Source organism: Anas acuta, chromosome 2, assembly GCF_963932015.1.
Source record: "Anas acuta chromosome 2, bAnaAcu1.1, whole genome shotgun sequence".
Lineage (NCBI taxonomy): Eukaryota > Metazoa > Chordata > Aves > Anseriformes > Anatidae > Anas > Anas acuta.
This window is the reverse complement of record NC_088980.1, coordinates 94,147,257-94,168,615: the sequence shown is the minus strand read 5'-3', so window position 1 is coordinate 94,168,615 and position 21,359 is coordinate 94,147,257. Positions and strand designations below refer to the sequence as shown.

The 21,359-nt window shown below is 36.1% G+C and overlaps 1 protein-coding gene across 8 annotated transcripts in view; it reads right to left on the bottom strand.

Moving 5' to 3' along the window:
* Positions 1-21,359, bottom strand: part of GABBR2 (gamma-aminobutyric acid type B receptor subunit 2) — a 492,905-nt gene that overhangs the window by 374,885 nt on the left and 96,661 nt on the right. For 3 of the 8 annotated variants that reach the window (XM_068671237.1, XM_068671240.1, XM_068671241.1), the window contains one exon: positions 10,692-10,829. In XM_068671237.1, coding sequence (XP_068527338.1) covers positions 10,692-10,829 — 138 coding nt within the window. The other 5 variants (XM_068671238.1, XM_068671239.1, XM_068671243.1 and 2 more) reach the window with 5 other exon arrangements.

Sequence of the window (21,359 nt, the reverse complement as noted above, 5' to 3'; positions counted from 1 at the left end):
ACATAATGAATCCACCTCCTGATACATATTGCACCTTCACAGTAGCTTAATTATAAGTAGCCAGAGAACTTTCATAGCTTAGTGTAGTATCATAAAGCAAACAAAGCTCTTGGTGGTTATGCTGTCAATCCTTCTGTAGCTTATTAATCAGCCTGTGATATGCTGTACATCGGATAACATATAGTCTAATGGACTTCAGCAAAACACAGAAAGATGAGGACAGAGCTCCAGTGGGGAAATGTTTTCCTTTTTCTTTGAGAATTAAGAACGGAATGTGACATAATTTAACACAGAGCTCAGAAATCTCAGGCTATTCATTTCATAAAAATGAACAAAACCAAGGCAAGAGAAGAAATCAAATGAAATCTGGATTTGTAACTCCAGTTAGAAATTATAACACAGAGAGCCAGGAAGAGCTTCTCAAAGACAGTTAAGAAAGGTACTATTCTGGAATTATTCTTCAAGGAAAAGTTTAGACTCAGTTACTTAAGCTTTCTACAGTTACGAGTCTCGAATGTGATAAGAAGACAAAGAAAATGTCTCAGAACAAGTCTGAGCTGAAGAGTTGTGTAATGTATTCCTGTTCTCAGTGTAATGTTAGGACCAAACCTTCTTACTCCAACTATGGATTATTTCAGCAGCAATTTTGTATGCATGTGTTAGTGCTTTTCCAACACAGCTTTAGGGCTTTTAAGCTGCAATGATCATAACTATTTTCCCTGACTGAAATTCTGGTTTTGATATCTGTGATAACTAAGGCTAAAGGAAATAAATGTGTTTCCAAATCATTTTAACTTCAAATAAAACACAAGTATGCCTTGTTTATCCCTTTTTTTTTTTTTTCTCAAGATGGGTTAAAACTTAGCTGATACCAGGGGAAAGCGTGCAGCAAGAAGTACTGCTCTAGAATGGTACCCCAGGAATCACTCTAGAGGTATGGAGCACTGAGGATACCAAGAATTAAGACAAATACCATACTGGTCATAACGCAGATGAATCATATACCAAGAGTGCTACAGTGCACTAGAGAATCAAGCCCTTTGAACAGCCTCTATTATAAGAGGATTTGTACTTCAGATCTTACTTTTCCATAAACATGAACAATTTATTACTTCTTCAATGGAACATAATTAAGCTTTTTCTGTTTTTAAAGGCCAGAAATATTTTATTTCAATTTCAAAATTAGATTGTGGGAGTAACAGTATGAAGCAATACATTTTTTCATACCAGTTTTGCCTTGAGTTAGTTGGTGAAAGGAACTGGACAGAAAGCAGTCCCAAGGTTTTCCAAGGTAGCTACTAAGACAGAAGTCAACAAGCTAGTCTTATAGAACATACCCAAGCTACCTTTCAGAAACAAAATAAAGCAGTTACTCCAGCACACCTCGTACCAAAATTACCAACTCTGGCTTTACAGAAATTCCAGGTATGGGCTATATTTGGGGGATCAGTGGTTAACAAAGATGGAAACTAGATTTTTGGATTTTAAATGTTGCAATAATTACAGAAATACAATAGTATAATCTTAAGATTTTGAGTAAATTAACATTGATGGCCAAAACACAACTAAAAAGTGACAAAATTATTGTATTTTTAGGAAGAAAGGTAGTTTTCGATCATTATAAACTACAAAGCAGAAGAATCATATGCAGATGGCCAACCAGTTAGCATCTGATTTCCCTAAGCTAGCTTTCAAATAAGAGACAAAAAAAAGATTTGTGTAAAGTCAGATACAGAGAAAAATGCAAAGGTGATCTCAAAATGTAATAGTGCAATTGCTGAGAAACTATAATGTTGCTCCCACTCAACTATGGGAAACTTTAAGCCACATCTATTGGTCACAATGTAAAAAAAAAAAAAAAAAAAAAAAAAGCTATATGATTAAAGCATCGATGCAACAGGGTTGACAGAACTGAGAACAGAATCCAAGATTATCGTTAATGGGATTTTAGTGTCACACAGGTATATCCCCACAAATCATGTGTCCTTTCCCACAAATAGTCAAGAGGAGACACACTGACCATCTATGGGTTAGATGGAAATTTAGTAGCACTACCATCCAAGTGTCTTGAGCCATACAGAAAACAGGTACTAGACAGATATAAAGTACTAGAAAAAGCACAGTGAAAAAAAATATCTCAGACCTGGAAAATAAATCACCATATATCACAGTCTGCCTCATCTAGCATAGCAAAGATGCCAAAACACAAGCTGATTTTCCAACAAAGAAAACCTTAGGTCTGTCTATCATATCAGGGCAGGGAGCAGGAGAGAAGGAAGAGATACAATCAAAGCCAAGCATCTCCTCAGAAGCACCTCCAGAAAAAGCAGCAGCAAGCAGTAATAAACCACCCTAGGGGGACGTGATAGAATACCTCTTGCAGCAATGACTGCAAGGGGCAATACTGAAACATTTTGGTAACTGAGCAAGATTCTATTTGGAAGGTCCACACTAGCTGAGGGGCTGTGAAAACCACACAAGACTCCAATGTCTTTTACAGAAACTACCAAATAGAAAGAAATAAAACAAAAACAAAGATAAGCACAAAGATAAGACACATGAATCTGATAAAAGTTAAACAGGTAAAAAAATCCAAACAGACATTGTTTACTCTGATAATATACAAAATTGGGTGCTGTAAACACTTTACCAATTAATTGAGCTAGGAATAAAACAAGATTTTATGTTTGGAAAAAACATCAATGTTCATATGTTATGGCTTTTCTGTGTGTTTTTTTGTGTCCCCCCCCCCCCCCCCCTTTCTTTTTCTTCGAGAGACGATGTAGGCTGAAGGAAAGAATATCTGCAGGAGAGGGAGTATCTGATGTATTCAGAATTAAATGTGTTTTCCCAAATGCAGGGATACTTCAAAGCAAAACGATACCCCTGCTTTTCCAGTACCATCAATGGGCATCCTGGGACCAGAGAGGCTCTCCCATGACAGGAGCCCTGAGCCAGAGACCCAGGCACTTCCAGACCAGCCTGCTTTGGTCTTGTGCTGCTTCCTCTGATTTTTCAGAAATTTTCTAATTAGCTCTATTATAAAGAACATAATAGAAAAGAACTCTGAAAGTGTTTGAACTGGGAGAGGTAAATATTCCTCTGCTGCTAGCAGCTGGCAGGAGTGATTTTGTGGCCAACCTGCAATGCAGATGAAGCATTTCCAGATCTGTGGAGAAACACATAACAAGTATTTTGCTACTGCGGCAATTCTAAGCACAGGTTGTCAAAGGGTTAGACATTCCAGCTGATGTCTAGTAACTGTTTGTCAGTGATTTCAGAATCTACTGCCCTTAAGCGGGGAATCTTGGAAAAAAGGCAAGTAGTATCACCTCTCATTTCTGAATTTCCAAAATTTTCTCAACTTTATTGTACCACAGTTTTTTTTTAAGCATTTGCTGTGGAACATGTGAATAACAGTAGAGTTGTCCTGAAATTTTTGTTAAAGCAGTATTTAAGACAGACAATTTTTTTTCTAATTTTTTCAGTTTAGTCCCATTTAAATTAAAAATTTAACAGAGGACAAATAAATAAAACAAATAAAATATTAATATGAGATCTGTGTAGAATGGATCATACACATTTTACATTATTTAGAACTTACACATGATTCAGGCTTCACCATATAAGCTGAATGTGAATAAATCAATAAACACCTTCACATAAAAACAAAATTGTTTTTGTTTTTCCAGAAACAAAATTCTCAGCAAATGTATTTTGCTGACACCTTTTTCATCCAGACCCAGAAATAGGAAAATAGGCAAATTTTCTATACCGAATGAAAAGGTAATATGTGACTAGCTCAAAATTTAAATCCTGTATTTCTATCTTCTAACAGGATTTCAGTGAAATAAGAATTAAAAACAAACAAATAAACAACAACAAAAAAAAACAGGAAGAGGTATTTATTCAACAGTATGCTTCATAACAGGTTTTTAAATTTTTGTTTACTTTTTAGACCATCACCTATTTAATCTGCATTATTGATTCAACACTGAACAAAAGCGTATGAATGAATATGGAAAAACAGACAATAAGAACAAAACTAATAAAAAAGATATTTTTTGCTTCAGAACATGCAGATCAGAGTTAGAATAAAGATACAGGTTCAGTATGATAGCTTTGCTATTATTACCAAACTGATATTATATTATGTGAATGAAAGTATTTAAATTAAGTTCTAGAGTTAGGTCAAAGCTACCAAACTGATATTATCAGTTAACAGATAATTAACAAACTGATATTAACAGATAATATCAGTTTGGTAGCTTTGACCTAACTCTAGAACTTAATTTAAATACTTTCATTCACATTTTATGTAACAAACTGAACTTGCTGACTTTAGATCAAATGCAAAAACAGTGTACACTGTCATTTACTGTTCTCTCCAACAGTAGAAATACAAGACAAACGAGATGAAAAAGAACAGCTAATCATATTTAAATTAAGTGAATACTGGACAGAAGCCAATTTCAAACTGAGAGAAAGCCAGATTAAGCCAAGTCATCTCACTGTAAATCAGTCTCATACATTTAAACAGAAGACAGAAAGAAGTGGAGGGAAGGTCCTGCTACATCTTGCAGGGCATCTGCTATAGAAGATGTGCACTTTTTACCATACCTCAGTCTGGAAATTTTCTGAAATTTTCAATTTAAACTTCATGAAACAAACTTCTGTGATTAACAGTGACTAATGTTTCCGCTGAGGTACAACCGAAATAATGCACCAGGAATCAACATTGGAAAAAAAGAACTTTCACTACTAAGTTAATTCTTCTTCTCTGGGCTTGTCCCCACAGGTGTATAGCAACATTCATTTCTCTAAGTTTGAGGATGAATATACAACTAACTTCCCAAGCCATAATCCATCCTACCTTGCACATGTACACATCTGTGCTACCCACAGAGACACAGTCTAATTAGGAGGCATGATACTGCTGATCTAACTCCCCATGCATTTTCTTCCCCAGCAGCAACCACGCAGCTTCAGGAGGGCTGCGTCAATAACAGCAAAGCTCCTGCTGGCAACTTGTATCAAGGGGAGGATTTGTAGAACTAAAAGGTCTCTCTCCCTCCAAATTCAACAGAGCCTCTCTCAAATGAGGAGAATCTTCACATGAAATTCTACCTGAAGGTCAGTCCTGCTGTGTTTTCTTCCTGTTCAGGAGCTCCCAGGCATTTCTATGATGAAGAAAGCAAAACTTCCTTATGTGCACAACTAACTCCCGAAAGCAGGACCAGAATGTCATCCGGTTTGCACCTTACATAAGTCCTCAAGAAGTGTTTTCCCTAGCACACTTTGCCTGTTAAAATTACAACACCAGCAAAGAAAGTCTACAAAATCCCTCCAATCCCAGGAGATAAAATAGGAAAGCAAAGAAAACAAAAAAACGGTGATAATAGTGAATTGAGGGCTGAGAAGCCAAAGACTCTAGTTTTGTGGTGTGCCGGGTCATATTCCAATGGGAGACTGGTCTGTTCAAATGGGACCGCCTGCATCTCATAGATAGAAGTAGCTAATCTTCTTAGCCAAAGACTAGTTTAAATGCCCTTTTCATTGCTCAGACTAATGATACATGGAAATTGTGCAGTGAAGGCAAAAGTAGCACAAACTCACTGTGCTGAAACAAACGTGACAAGGAACGTGATTTATTTTTTTTTTTTCAAAATGTTTATGTGCCCATGCCAGAGCTCCAAGTAACAAGCACAAGGATTTAGAAAATCCTGACATTAACAAGAAGAAATATGATTCAGTGGGCAGTATAGAAACCTCTGAGATGATTTGTGTTATGGAGGTGTTAAAAAACACTAGCTATAGGCTGTATTAACATGTACTTTAATGAGTAACAGAGCCAACAAATAAAGTCTGTTTTCATATAGTGTGTCCTACAATTCTACACACAAAAACACCTTAAATCCTGCTTCATAATCTTCTGTGCTTTACCACTTGTCCACATTTTCTCTGCTTTTTTCCACTGCTTTTAAAATTCTCAGTGCAATCAGTCACATTCTCATAATCAGCAGCTGGACAAGAAGCAACAAATGTAATGGCAGGCTCCCAGTTACCTCCATGCTCATGTCACAGCCTTTCCTTCATTTGGATCCCTCTCCCCAGCAGTTCCTTTATGCAGAAATGTGTAGAGGCTCATAATCTTTGGGAAGTTCTTTGTTAAAATATGGTTTTGGTTGGACAGTGGTCAGAAATTATCAGGAGGAACTGGCAATGAAATCACATCAGTCTTGTTTCAGAAGGAAACCAAAGGCTAAGAGCATCAGTGATTTCCATTAATTTCATCAGCAGTCTTTCTGGCAATTCAGGTATTGGATCTTGAATGCCTATGGACTTCTGTGATAATATAACAAATCTCAGGGTAGGCTCTTTAATACTCCATGACATCAAGCTAGAGAACTAAAGGAGTTTCCCTTTCTATGATGAAGCTGCCCCATGTTAATACAGGAGACTTCTTTTTTTTGCCAGAAGTCCAGCCCACGAAGCGAGCAATACATCATGATTAGAGTACCTACAGTTTTCTCAGAAAACGTTCCAACATGAGACTCTGAATCCTAAACAAGGTTTCTGTGTTGTGAATGTCATTATGATCTAATCACTGGACCTGTAGCAGTTACCTGTCTAGAAGCCAGCAGTTATGACTAGATTACATTAAATATGTGGAGGGAGGATATTTCAAGGAAGTGGTAATATTTATACTGATTCTGGAAGAGGCTTATTTCCAGAGTTGACAGAAAAGATAAATGAAGCAGACTGTAAGAGAATGTAAACATCACAATAAAGGAAAAAGAAAAATCTCCAAAGTGGAGAAGTAGTTCAACAAATTGAGAGAGGTGGCCAGTTTGGTCAAAATCCTCATCCCATTTAAATTCTTATGTTAACATGGCAATTGGGAAACAAAAAGTGACAGATGACAATGGAAAATAGGTGAAACAACAGTCTAAACAAACCAGACAGTTTTGACAGTATAAGAAATTCACATGGAAAGATAAACAGTTGATGGATAGCCTGAAACAGAAGAGGAAGACTGAATTATGAACAATCTCCTCCATTTTGGACAACCTGGATACTATCAGGAACGTATTGGTGTATAAAATAAAATACATAACTAGTCATTTTCAGTGTAGTGCAGATATTGCCAGTGATTCTTCTTTACACTGCTTAATGGCCTCAAATACTCATTGAAAGGGAATGGAGATAAGATGAATGCTGAAGAATTTCATACTGAAGTATTTCCCTGACAGCAAAGAAAATGCCCCATGTTACACCTTCAAACCTTTATGACCCATTGCCAGATACAGAGAATAGTATTAGCACTTTATAAGCAAAATGCCAAAGATTCAAACTGATTGCACACCACAGATGGGAGATCAAAGCCGTAGCAGCAGTCCCCAGCCTGTGTTCAGGCTGTCACTCAGCAAAGTAATGACTGCTGGCACACAGGAATGGCTCACAGGGAAGCTCTCAATTTTCCAGGTTTGAGAAGCTAAGGAATGGGTGTATGTGCCTCTGCTTCTAAGAATGTGTGTTCAGAAACAGGTTGTGACACCTAGCATATCTCAGTGAAAGTCATTAAGGATGAAATAAGTATTTGCTGTCTAAAACAACTTGCTTTTTCCACAGATTCAAAGAACACCATTAAAAAATCATTACTTTTTTTTACAGTAAGAGATAATTGAATCAGCCAGCAGCTGAAGACAGCCGGTTGAGAACAAAATCTCCCATTCTGTTGCTGATTATAAGTAAATCAAAATTTGTCAAGATGGGAGAAGAAAAGTACCTTCTGTTTAGACACAGTATGAAAATAAGACAGAACAAGGCACCTTCAGAGTAAGACTGTTAAGCTCGGATAGTCTCCCTTATTTCACACTGTTGCGGGGCACCGGTAAACTCAATTTATCAGTGAAGCAAAAGTCACTGTACTTCACACAGTGAAGTAAAGACACTGTCTTTATCAACAGAACACAGTAAGGAGTGTACAGACCACAGCTCTCTTGCAGAAAATTATCTCCCTTTCCTCCCTCTCATCACTATTATACATGTAGCATTGTTTGAGTAACAAAGGCAATGTAATAATTTCCAGCACATTTGTACTTTTTGCCTTTTATTTGATTTCTTGTTTTTGGAGACTTTTTACTGGAGATAATAGGGAAGAGGCAGAAATGAAAAAAAAAAAAAAAAAAAAGAGAGAGAAAAAAAGTCTCCCAAGTGGAAGAAAAACAGTTAGACAGAAACTTGGAATTCAGGGCTAAAAGGCTTCTAGAAAAGTTTTCCAGGCATTCGGCCTTGTATCTGATTTGCTAAGGTAAATGTTCTGTTGTCCTTCTTTTCTTCCCTATTCTCCCCAGTACTCCCAGTATTCTGCATTTCTCTTGCAGGGAAGACAGTCATCACTTTGCACAGTCACAGGACACCTGCGTAAATCAGATCAAATCAAATGTTCCTGCTAGGGTTAAGAGCTCTGTGTTCACGACTGCCTGCACCAGAGAAAAACAATGGAGTCAGACATCCAAATGCAAATCCTCTACTCAGCAGTACGATGTCACCTTAGGTTTTGTCTACATACACTGTTTTCCTTCTTCTAGATTGCAACACAGAATGACTTTAGCATGATCACAAATTTACATAACTATTTATGGGAGGTTGCTCTGATTCTCTGAGGTGAATTTTCAAGCTTTAAGGGAGGGAGGACAGTCCTGTATTTTTTCAGGCTGAATATTATCTCTCCACTACCAAGAATTACAGATTTCTGTCTATTCCATCTATTCAAGTTACATATTTAATCAAAGATGTTCAAGACAGAGGATTCTGAGGAGTGGAAGGATTTATACTTCGTTTTCCCACTATCTTATACATCATATTTTGCAGATATATGCTGATATATATATGCATACACGCTGATTTGCAGATACAAATATTGCTGTTTCTGTATGACACGACACTTCCACAAACTGTTTCCATTCTTGTTGTACCATCCACTAAGCTTCACCACACTCCCCAGCCACACTATCACTTGTGTTCTTTCATCGTTCAATCAATATACAAAAACCTGCCACAAAGTGGAATTATGCCATGTGAGGATTGATCTAGTGCCTGCAGGACACTGAACCCAAGCAACAGAGAATCCCTTGATATACTGGTATCATTAATAACATTTAGGATTTTGTCACAGTTGTAGTTTTTAAATACAGAAAAACAGATGCTGTCTGGTAGCAATGCTTCATATCATTATATAAGTTAACACATATATTGACAAAGTCAGCCATTTAAAAGCAACTAGAAGCTTTCTAATTGCCTTTACTTATTGACTGAGCAATTGCATTTAAAAAAAAAAAAAAAAAAGATTTTCAGGCTCTAGCAGGCAGAACTTGAGCATAAATTAAAAGGATTTGGCACAATGAAATCCCATTCCTTAAAACAAGCTACATCATCTGGAAGTTCCATGTGACAAATTCCAAAATAACAGGGCTCCAGCCACACATTTCATTATAGCCCATGTACTAGGCCATTTTTTACAGAGTGGTAAATGATAGTTTCAAGCTTTCCCTTTCTCTCCCAGCTCTCCCCAGAGATATTCTATTATTTTGTTTCCATAGTAGAACTGATGTTTTTCACATCAGAAAAAAATAATCCTGAAGCGTAAAAAAAAAAAAAAAAAAAAAAGTCTGATATGACAAGCATTGCAAACACAGTTAACAAGCTACTTTAATTATCCTCCTAAGAATTTCCCATTTGTACTCTGATCATCATCTTCTTCACAAACTTAATTATGCTTCATTTGTTCATTCTGCACTCTGCTCAGTGAGTATTCCAGGTGGAAAAGAGGGATCTGTTTGTAAGTGAAACCTCAAGTGATTGCTATATATTATTATTTTATCACTCTGCTACACAATATATATATATATTAATAAAGCAAGATAAAAATTATATCTTTGGGCAATACAAATATTGGGTAGGACGCCGAGGTTTTTCCACAGCTGAAAAACAAAACTTGCTGCCTGCATTGCCTGAACAGCTATCAACCTCCAGATCATTACTGGGCAGATGACTGAAGAAATGAAGAAAATCATACTGCTATCATCTGCATTTTAAAGATTAATATTAATAAATTCTGATTCCTCAGCAGAAGAAACCTTTCCACAAACTTGACCTTTGAGAAAGTCAGAAAGAACAGCTGGGAATAAATGTGCTCTGTGAGTCAAATACTGAAACTCTTGCACAGTTACTACTTACAATTTATGTACTCCTAACACTTTTAAAGTCAATAGGAATTATTGCATTATGATTGAGTAGAGACTGAGTAAAGACCCCAGTGTACCATAGTTTAAGGACTGACAAGTTCCTCTACCTTGTTTAGAGCTGAGATTTGCTCACCTAGCATGACTGAACTTTTAGGTTGCTTTTTGAGATACATCAAATTAATTTTAATTAATTAATCTGCTGAGATGAACAACTGTTGTCCCACACTCACATATTTTGAGCACAATGCCATGCTTTGGAATCTAGTACTATATAAAAGTGGCTGTCTTTATTTACATGTAACTGCACTGACCTTCAGAATGGCGGTATACTAATTACACAAAATGTTAAGCTTACAAAGCATCAAACACTAAGGTTCTAAATTAAAAAAGACAGATGTACAAAATATTCAGCATTTGAATATAATTCATTTCATGTCTTACCTGAACCAAATTCCATCCCTTTAGAGATTCAGCAATGATAGAAGTAACTGTTGCACATACGCCACCAAAAACCATCAGATGATTAGGTCCATATTTTATTGCATCATAGAAGGCTTTGAGTCCTTTTGCATTGTCACACTGGGGAAAAGAAAAAAAAATGAGAGAGAGAGAAAATATTCACCATCACAAATAACTTAATGAACTAAGAAATAAACAACTGGGTAGGGATAAATTTGAGGGGTTGTACAGTATAAATTGAACAACATATAATATCTTATGGCCCAGATACGAATAACTTGTGCACTCTGCCTTGGACACGCTGCAGTAAAAGAACAGGAAACCCCCTCCTCACATCATGAAAAACCCCTTTTGTCTTCCTTCCAAAGCAGAGCTGGGACATCCGAATTTTGATATTATCTTTTGACAAAGAATAAAAATAAATAAATAAATAATGAAAAATTATTCTGCATTCAGAGCTACCATTTCCCAAGGCAAAATTTGGAATGTAACACTAGATGTCAGCAGAACTTTCATAGTTGAAGGAAAGTTTGACATTACCCATTGTGTCTCTTTGTAAAGCAAGTTCCATCTCTAACAAGACTTCTAAGAAACTTGTTCTTAAAATCCATGCTCAGCACTCTGTCCAAAATACATATATATATGTATATATATATATATATATATACACGCGCGTATGTGTGTATACACATATATACTAAAGAGTCTGTCATTTAGAAGGAGAACACAAAGCCTTCAAAAAATATCAAAAGAATATTCTAAGAGTATTCCTAGAATATACTAGGAATTAATTTGTCTGCTCTAATACCTTGCCCTGCTTTGAGAAGAAGACTGGACTAAATGACTTTCTGAGGATCCATTCAACATGACTTGTTCTGGGATTTTCTGATAATTAGTTTGGCAATTATTCAATTGCATTAATAACTACATCGTTTATTTTTTTTCAATTTTAAATAACCATACCATAAATTGTGACCAGAACTGACAATAGAAATAAAGAGTCAGTATTGCAAAATATTTGAATATCAGTCATTGACTGGAGTAGTATTGATCAATAATTTATCTAGTCCCATCTTAATTCCTGAGCTTGCAGCAGTGTTGATAAAACACGTACTTGAAGTTCAGAATTTGATTCCAAACTGTAGTGGAAGTCAGCCTAACAATGGACTCTAATGGTAGGTAGCACTTCTCTAGTAGCAGACACTTCTTTATCTCCCATTTTGAAACAATATCCTCTGCCCTTTTTTCCCTCCTCTACAAATTCTTCCTCATAATCTTTACATGAACTATTTTTTGTACACCAACCTCCTATGTTTCATTGTAACTATTCAATAAAACAGTTCACTTACTATCAGCATCCAAGTAGTAATTGTTTTGCGTTCTGTTGAAAGAATAAAGATTTTGCCTAAGAAGTTTGCAAGCTTATATTAATCTTCTTACTGAATTAATATGCTAAAAGAAAAAGTATTCTATTTGCATGCTACTTGCCAGAATAGAATTATTCCTCTTACTTCTTCAGAAGGATACAGATTATTGCTGCAGAGTTTAAAATTGCATAATATAGAACAACTTTTTCTTTCTTATTAAAAGAAAAAAAAATCAGTATGGCAGAGGCTCCCTTGTCAGTTTGATGGATCATTGGCAAGCTCATAATGTGTAGGAATCAAGACTGTGATCAGGCAGAGTCCTCCATCCATACACCTCCACCCCTTACTTAAATATCATTTTTTTATTCCCAGTGCAGCTAAATATTCTACTACTGAGGGATCTGGAGAACAAGTCCTACGAGGAGCAGCTGAGGGAGCTGGGTTTGTTCAGCCTGGAGAAAAGGAGGCTCAGGGGCAACCTTATTGCTCTTTATAAGTACATTAAAGGAGGCTGTAGCAAGGTGGGGGTTGGTCTATTCTCCCACATGCCTGGTGACAGGACGAGAGGGAATGGGCTAAAGTTGTGCCAGGGGTGTTTTAGGTTGGATATTAGGAAGAAATTCTTTACTGAGAGGGTTGTGAGGCATTGGAATGGGCTGCCCAGGGAAGTGGTCGAGTCACCATCCCTGAAGGTCTTTAAAAGACGTTTAGATGTTGAACTTAGCGATATGGTTTAGTGGAGGACTTGTTAGTGTTAGGTCAGAGGTTGGACTCGATGATCTTGAGGTCTCTTCCAACCTAGACAATTCTGTGATTCTGTGATTCTTTACTTCTATAAGCAACCAAGGACTCTAGAAATTTAAATACAATACGTAGGAACTGTACTTAACTGACATTTAGCCAAATCTTTGCCCTCATTCACCCCACCATTTCAACCTGCAGCAAAAGAGATTATTGACTTGATTTTATTACCAACTTAAAATCAGAGAATATAATTCATATTTTTGCACTATGTCATATGTTTTCAGTGTTTCACTGAATAAAAGTTTAAAAAGAATACATATATGAAATAAGAAGGATGTTGATAGTAAAATAACAGTTGGAAGCTGTAGCCCATGAAGTGGGTATACACATAAGAAGTTATGGAGAAATAAAATTCTGTATTTTAAATGATAAAGATGTACAATCTGTTATCTGAAGTATACTTCATACTAAAATTTACTTTTGCATTACAAAACTTTTATGCATCCTTTAACTACTATTTGCCTACAAAATTTTTTCTCACTGTAGTAAAGTCACTATATGCAGTTACAAGGACCACAGTGTGTAAATTTGCTGGGAAGTTCAGATTGCTATTATAAACAGGGTTCCTCTTTCTTATTTATTTGGTCTCTGCATGTTTATAAAGACACTTTCATGAAAACAATACTCTTCCAGCCACTCATCATTTCTCCTTGGAAGACATGCTGAAAGCTTTATTTGTCTTTCCTAAAGTATAAAGGTTTGCACTGCAGAGATATATTACTGATCAGTCCAAAGTACGTGTGGGGTTTTATTGAATGAGATTCAGTTACAAGCCTACCATGTAGCCTTTTAAGCCACCACAATTAATTAGAAGAGTCAGTCTGCTCCCTGAGCAAAACTGTAAAAATGGTCCAAAATGTTTCCCAGAAATGAAGAAAAAGGATTTAAAACTGAGGATGGACAAAAAGCTGGACACAAACAAAAGGAAAAACAATAGAGATGGAAGAAAGCAGACTTTCACATTTGTTTAACGTCACTTTTCACAACATATACTGTATATAACATTCTTTCCTGCAAGCAACAGAACAGTCCGTCACAAGCATTAAAAAATAACCATTCAGATAAAGATAATAGCTCTACTGAGACAGAGAGACAAGCAGTTAGAAAAGGTTTCTTCCTGCCTTTAGTATGGGAAATTCATCTTAGTAAGTTCCTAAAGCCCTTTTATAACATCACTTTTTCAGAGATCCCAGAAGACCCTATTGCTGCTCACCGTCATCTATTGCCAAACCCTAATATATCCCTAAATGTGGGCAAGGTTGTTGAAAGACAAAAAGATCAGGCACCACAGAAGTGCCCAGCCTATAACCAAATGAGTTCTTGAGTTGTTCTCACCAAGTGATGGTAACTAGATCCATGAGCAATGCTACATAGCAATCTAATTACAATACAACAAAAGCTTGCATAAGAACTTAAATCCTTAGGGAAAAAAAAAAAAAAAAAAAAAAAAAAAAAGAGGAGGCTACAGGGTAAGTCACATGTAGATGACAAGAAACTGACTTGGTTATTAACTGGAGCATGACTAACAGCAATGAAGGGGAAAGAATCCCTCATAAAAAGTCAAACACTTAAACAATTAAAAATACTACTCAAAGGAGCCAACGTGGCTTTTGCTAGATAGTTTTGCTCTTTCACTTAAACTGTCATTAACATCTCTATTTTGCTGAGCTGAACTGCAGCCAGCTCACTTTTGACTCATATATAAAAGGAGACAGATATGCCGTGTGGTTGATCTTGACTGCATGTTGAGATACTGAGGATGGCTGCAATGCATTTTGTCAGAGAAATCTAGTACCATAACTATAACTTCAAATACATGCGATTTAGTACATGATACAATTTTCTTTGGAGGAAGGGGCTGAGAGCTACTCATCCCAAACATATCAATTATTGTGCTTAGCCTCAGTCAGGAGCCAGTAATAATCCATGTACAAATAGCAAACAAAACTTTTAATGGATAATTACATTAAATGCATCACTTAACACAATGGCTTGGTAGAGATTGCATGTACAAGTCACACCAGGAAATCACCAAGCAGAGATGTGTGAGTTGTCTCAACTTCTCATTGAGACAAAGACTTATTAATATCACAGATGATGCCTTACAAAGTCCATTTTGAAGAAAGCAGGACTACTTATTTTAATTATGAAAAATAGCCAGATGAACTGCTGCATAGGAAAGGAGTGGAATGAGTTTAGGGATTGAAGTGCTGACCTTTCTGAATCCTCTTTGAAAGAAAGGCTGACAAATAAAGACAATCATCATCTATCAAGAAAGGAATCAGAACAAACAGGGAGAAAGTACTGCCTGAAGGGTAACGGATGCACAGGGATAACAAACCTCTCTGGAGAGGACAGCACAGCAGCTGAAAACATGAGTGAGACCTTCTAGTTTATCCTAACAGTAGCAGGTCATCCTTCCTCTCTGCTGCACAGGGCTGTATGAAGAGCACAACACTGAAATCAGAAGAAGCTGAACCAACCTCTGAGGGCTGCTGGCTGTCAGGAGGGCTGTATGGTGGCTAGTGAATGCCTGGGTGTACTCTCAAACCCTCAGGGCCACATGAGTGACACAGAGTTAATCCTCAATGCAGAGAATGAGAATTTCCGTGGAATTGGTACATGAAGTTTTCTGACTCCTATGGCATTGACAGGCCTGAGTAATTACAGGACTAGCAAGAGAGCTGGTACCTGTAATTTGATGGATCTAGTTAAATCTGCAGTTTTACAAGTAACAATGAGAACTGTTGTGAATTGATGCACTGTTCAGATGCATGATTATATTTAGATTTCTAGCTATTGGATAACTATGCCCAGCTGTTTCTCAGTTAGCTACATTCTGGCACAACTCTAGTTGTCTGAGCAAAATGAAACCCAAGGAACTGTTTTGGTATCTGTTGAGATACTGAAGGATAGATATCCCTTATGGTGAGAAGGAATAACCCACAGCTGTCATCTGCATATGGATATATCAAACTTTTTAAAGTGACATGAGAGCTTTCAGCAGCACTCTGTGCTAATATCATCAGAGAGAGAAGGAAATGCTCATAAATACCTGATAAGACCTCCTTGAACAGAGAGAACAGAGGTACAAAGAAGTTTTCCTACACTTTACAAAATCTTGCTCAGAAACTAACTCTACATTAGACTATCAGTGTGGAAGGAGCTAAGGAATGAGAACAACAAAATGAGTTTCATTTGGTTTTCTTTCAATTTTAAGGTCATTAAGCAATACTGAAAATTCAGTGAAGAACATATGGAAGCTGATCTGAGCTATAACAAAGATCAATCAGATTAACATTCTGTACCTGGATTTATGGGCAGGGCATACTTCTCCTAAGGTATCCTCTTGGTTTTCATGTATTTGCAACTTACAAACTTTCAGAGTCAGAAGTTCTGTTTTTGCATTTAATCACTCTAGCTGGATTTTCCTTCCATAAATTTGTTCAATGGCTCTTGAAACCAACACTTTGATATCAACAACATCCCGTGACTATGTAATTAACCACCAAAGGAAAAACAGCTTCCTTTTATTTGTTCTAAATTTCTTCATGCCACAATAAGTAGGAGTGGAACATCTTGCCATCAGGTGTTATGAATATTTTAAGTCCACAAATACATGAAAAGAAATTGGATGAGTTCAAAAAACAAACAAACAAAAAAACTATTATAGAGTCAATGATTTTCTTAGAAAACTCTTGAATGACAAATCATTGGTGGCTAGTATATTATTCTAGGAACATACAATTAAATGCTTGCCCTGTCCTTACATTCTCTGCTGATCGTCTTATCCAGTACAATGGAGAATACCAATACCACTTCTTGGTCTGATTGCCATTCAGTGGTCTAATAGCCATTTGTTTCTGTATTTGAAACAAAAATACCACCCCCCAACTACACCAGACTTCTCTACCTCAAAACTGTAGCCAATTCATCCCAAATTGCAGGCTCTTCTATATATGATTTCTCTATCATCTTTTAACTACTAGCAGTTAGATTTCATTTTGGTATAGAAGAAGTGGTTACAGCAGAGGAGGACTTAATTAATTCAATGAAATATTTCCCACTGAATTAACCTTCTCAGCTTGACACCTTTTTGTTAGCCACACTTTGCGACTTTACCTAGCAACTTCTTTATCTGATCCTGCCTGCTATACAGGGACTAGTTTTCAGAGTGTCACCACTACGCTACTGGTGTTTAGCATCCCATTTAACCTCTTGTATTCCATCTCTGGTACTGCCTGTTTCTTCATAAATTACTGATTTCACAGCAATGGTGACAACTCTTCTGTTGCCATTTTTTTCTAGGGACCTTTCTAGGGACCTAAACAACTTGTGAGGGTTTGGTTTCTTGCTCAATATTATTTTCTTTTTCTTAGTTCACTACTATTTGAGAGCTGAGTCCATCCAGCAAGACAAACAAAAACTTCCCGTCTGTCTTTATACAAGGAGTAGATGCATTTTCTCTCTTTTTACCTGTTTATCTTTTTTTTTTTTAATTTTTATTATTTTTAATATGGCTTATATTTTATCTCTCTTTAGTAGTTGCTCTAGTATATAACATTTACACTGGATTAACCCAATTTAAGTACTCCTATATAAAATGGAGTTGAGATGTAAAAAGTAGATAAATCCTGTGTAACCAAAGCTGACTCTGCCTAAGTTTCCACCATGGTTAAGCACGCAATAAGAGCAGAGATCAATTTGTCTCCCTCTTTTCACACAAAATTTGTTCAGCTTGGAAGTTGAAGTCTCTCCTCAAAGAAAGTTGAAGCTTCTCCTTGATCTGTAACTGTTGCACAGACAGCAGTTCAGAAGATGTTCAAGAAACATTTTGCATGATATGAAGATCATGTCCTTTCAATAAAGTGACTCTGTATTGGGCTTATATGACAGTTTTAGTAGCAGGGGGCTCCAGGGGTGCCCTCTGTGAGAAGAGACCAGGAGCTGCTCCAGGTTGCACAAAGCCAGGTACAGCCAGCTCCAAAAGGAATCCACAGCCAGCCAAAGCTGAGCCAATGAGTGATGTTAGTTGTAAGAACTTATTTAAGAACAGGTGAAAAATGCTGGGCAGACAGAAACAGTCAACAGATTGCAGTATATCTGTCACTCCCTCACTACCTTGTTCATGTTGTAGGACCACTTCATGCTCTTAAGGCAATGTCATAAACAACAACAGTAAGTAGAAACAGCCAATGACAGTTCCTTCTTCAGCTGCTCAAGCAGCCTTAGTAAACACAAATGGTTCACTGAACCCAAGGAATTCAGTTTCAGCCTTCATTCTGCTTCTCCTCTCCATGTATAATTTTACACAAGGCCCACTGTATTCTTTTCTCTGGCTGTAACACTGATCAAATGCAGTTGTTCTAAGTCTGTGCCATAACAAAAATTGTAATTCAGGTAACACTGGCCAGGACTTCTCATTCTGAATCTCTCATTAACATCTCATTCTGAATTGCTAATGGCAAGCTAGCACTTGGGCCAAAGCCTTAGAGAGATCCTATTGTGCAATATGCGCAATTAGTCAGATCCCTCAGTATAACTTATTGAGTTCTCCTGGATTATTCTGCAGCTGGGCCCATCATCTAACAAGAATCAAATTGGTGATGATTCAAATATTCCTGGGACAGAAGGGTTTTTATAAAATTCACACTTTATTTGATCACACATAACGTACAGTTCATTCTATTTAACTCATTCACTTCTGAATCAATCCAATAATTTTACAAAACACAGTTTTACAGATGTTTAGCAGCATGTAGACATCTGTTTTCCCATATATATAGCATGAATACATAAAAAGCAAACCTAATTCTTAGTATTGACTTCTTTCCTCTCACATCCCAGTGCTCAAGCATTTATCAGATATTTTGGTATAGTTCGGTATTAACTGGGAGACAAATATCTTGCTCATTTTTGCTTCTTCTTCCTTCTTGTGTAATCTATACTGCTATTCCTATGTTTTATGGAAATTAATGGAATTATGGCAAAGCATGTAAGTCCGGAGGAAGTGTTGGAAAAAAAGAAGATATAGAGTGATGTTTAAAAAACAAATAAATTGTTGAGAATATTGTGGCTCAATTTTCTCCAGCTTTTCTAATTTTTACCAAAGTTCAATATTACAATGATTTCTAACAAAACAGAGAATTAATTTTAATTATTCATCAAGACAAAAATGTCTCAGTTCTTTGTTTGCAGCATGAGGCTTTTTAAAATTCCCCTAGGAAATCAGTTGTGTGTTGGCATTTAAGTAACCTCAGAAGGTGCTAATTGTTTCAAACACTTGAACCCTAAGATCATTATCACTTAAATTTATTGATGCAAGCTACTTACTGTTTTGTTGCCTCATATTTTTGAGACAAAGACTTATGCTTTAGTAGATTTACAAGGCATTTGCCAGTTGTAGATCGAGTACAAAATGAAGTGCTAAGGGAGATAATTTTGGCAAGCTCAACACAGTCACTAATATCAATTGTTCAATTTGGTACTCATATTGCTTTGATTTCTTCTCGTTTCTTTTCCTTTCCCCCTAATTCATTGTCACTTATATTTACACTTATAGAAATAACCTATATTTTCATAGATCATTCCAGATCTAGTCACAATCTGTTGGAATATTTTGGTTAGATTTCCTTCATTCCATTACTGGTGTCATTGTAGAATATAAGAAAAAAGGTCACAGAAGTAAAAAGGTGTGTGATCAAATTTAAATATATGGAGTTTTTTTTCCACAGCTAGTGTATGAACACTGTAAAAGATACAGTTCAGCATGAACAATAAACATAAATAAAAACAAAAACAATAATAATGTAAACAATACAGAAGTACTTCTATGTTTAGTAAAATCAATTTTCTGAAAATGCCTTAAAGTTTAATTTTACCAACATTTTTCTTTCTTCATGCCTACTGTCAAGAAAGTAATGTTCCTTTCTGCATAATTCTGTGAACATTTTAAGTACTACCTGAATGTCACTAAACTCAGTAAGATATTTACTAGGGATTAAATCATGTCTTGATGACTTCACACACACTATACATTGTGCATTTGGATACGTCCTTATTCTTTTTCTTATTCTTTATATGCACTTTTTAAAAAAGTATTAATACTACCTACTCAGTTGCAATAGGAGAATTTTTTTGGTTAGGTTATTTTGGAGGAAAAATTACTTAATGCAGAGGTCATCATTCTCTGAACTGTTGATATGCATCTCTTTAGTATACTGAAAATTGATGTGTACTGAAAATGGCAAAACTCCTTTTAATTGCAGCTATGCTCTTTGCATCAAGTAAAAAGAAACAGAATAGAAAAGAATATAGAAGGAGGAAGTCCAAATTTATAAATAACAATCAGGAAGCTCTTGTAGATGCAAGAAAATGGAAATGTACTAATGCAAAACACTGGAAGTAACAGCAACATACATCACAGTACGTCTGACATCCTACTCTCCAGTAATATGCTATAAGCAAAACTGCAGCTGAAGTGCAATGATATTTTGAAAAATCTCTTGGCTCTCAGCAATCAGCAAGAAACAGTTGTGAGGGAAGTTTGTTATATGTATTTTTCCTATCCCACAACCTACTCTCTCCTGAAAGAGGCTCCAATTTCATCAAAAAAAATACAAAAATACAAAAACCTCCTCCCTCTTGATAATTTTATGACATGAAAATAAAATAAAACTTTATTCTGAGTGTGCAAAGATGGAATAAAAGAGATACAGATGACTATAAGGGCCTTCAGAATTGTTCTTACAGCTTCAGAAAGTTGGTTACCTAGAAAATGTGAGAAGATCTTTTCAAATACCATAAAAGTATCTGTGACATTCTATATTTGAATTCTAATAAAAGTCCAGAAAGCATCAGGTATTTTTGAAAAATAATATCAAACTTTTTCTTTAGAAGGAAACCTTGTTTATGAAGAGTGCTACTTGGAACAACTTAGATAACTCCCAGCATGGCTTTTTCTGATGCCATATTGTTTGTTTGTTTGTTTTTCCTCCAGTAAGAATTTTGAAAACACAGACATAAGGCAGAAAAACAATATAACTGACAAAGTAAGAGTTTAAAAGCAGCTTAATGAATTAAGAATGGCAAAAATGTAATTCTTGACCCAGAGGTCAAGAAAATCTGGTATGATATTCTTCATCACGTCTATGTTTTTTTAATTAAAATCATTTACTGATGTAAAATAGCTGAACTTTGTCTACAGTGAATAAAACTCTACTAAGCTAATTTATTTAAGGAGGAATAATGTGTGATCATTTGGATAAGGTATCACTTCATTTAGCCCATAAAAGTCAAATGAAATTCATGATATGCCTTAATTTGGATTAAATGGTAATATAGCACCAGACTACAATAACTCCCCATTTTATAGAAGTCATAGACTTTTTAAATAATGGGTTAGAAACGGTATCCAGACCCATGGTCATGCAGGGACAACCTGCACCAAATGGATCTCTAGTATCAGAGAGACTAAACG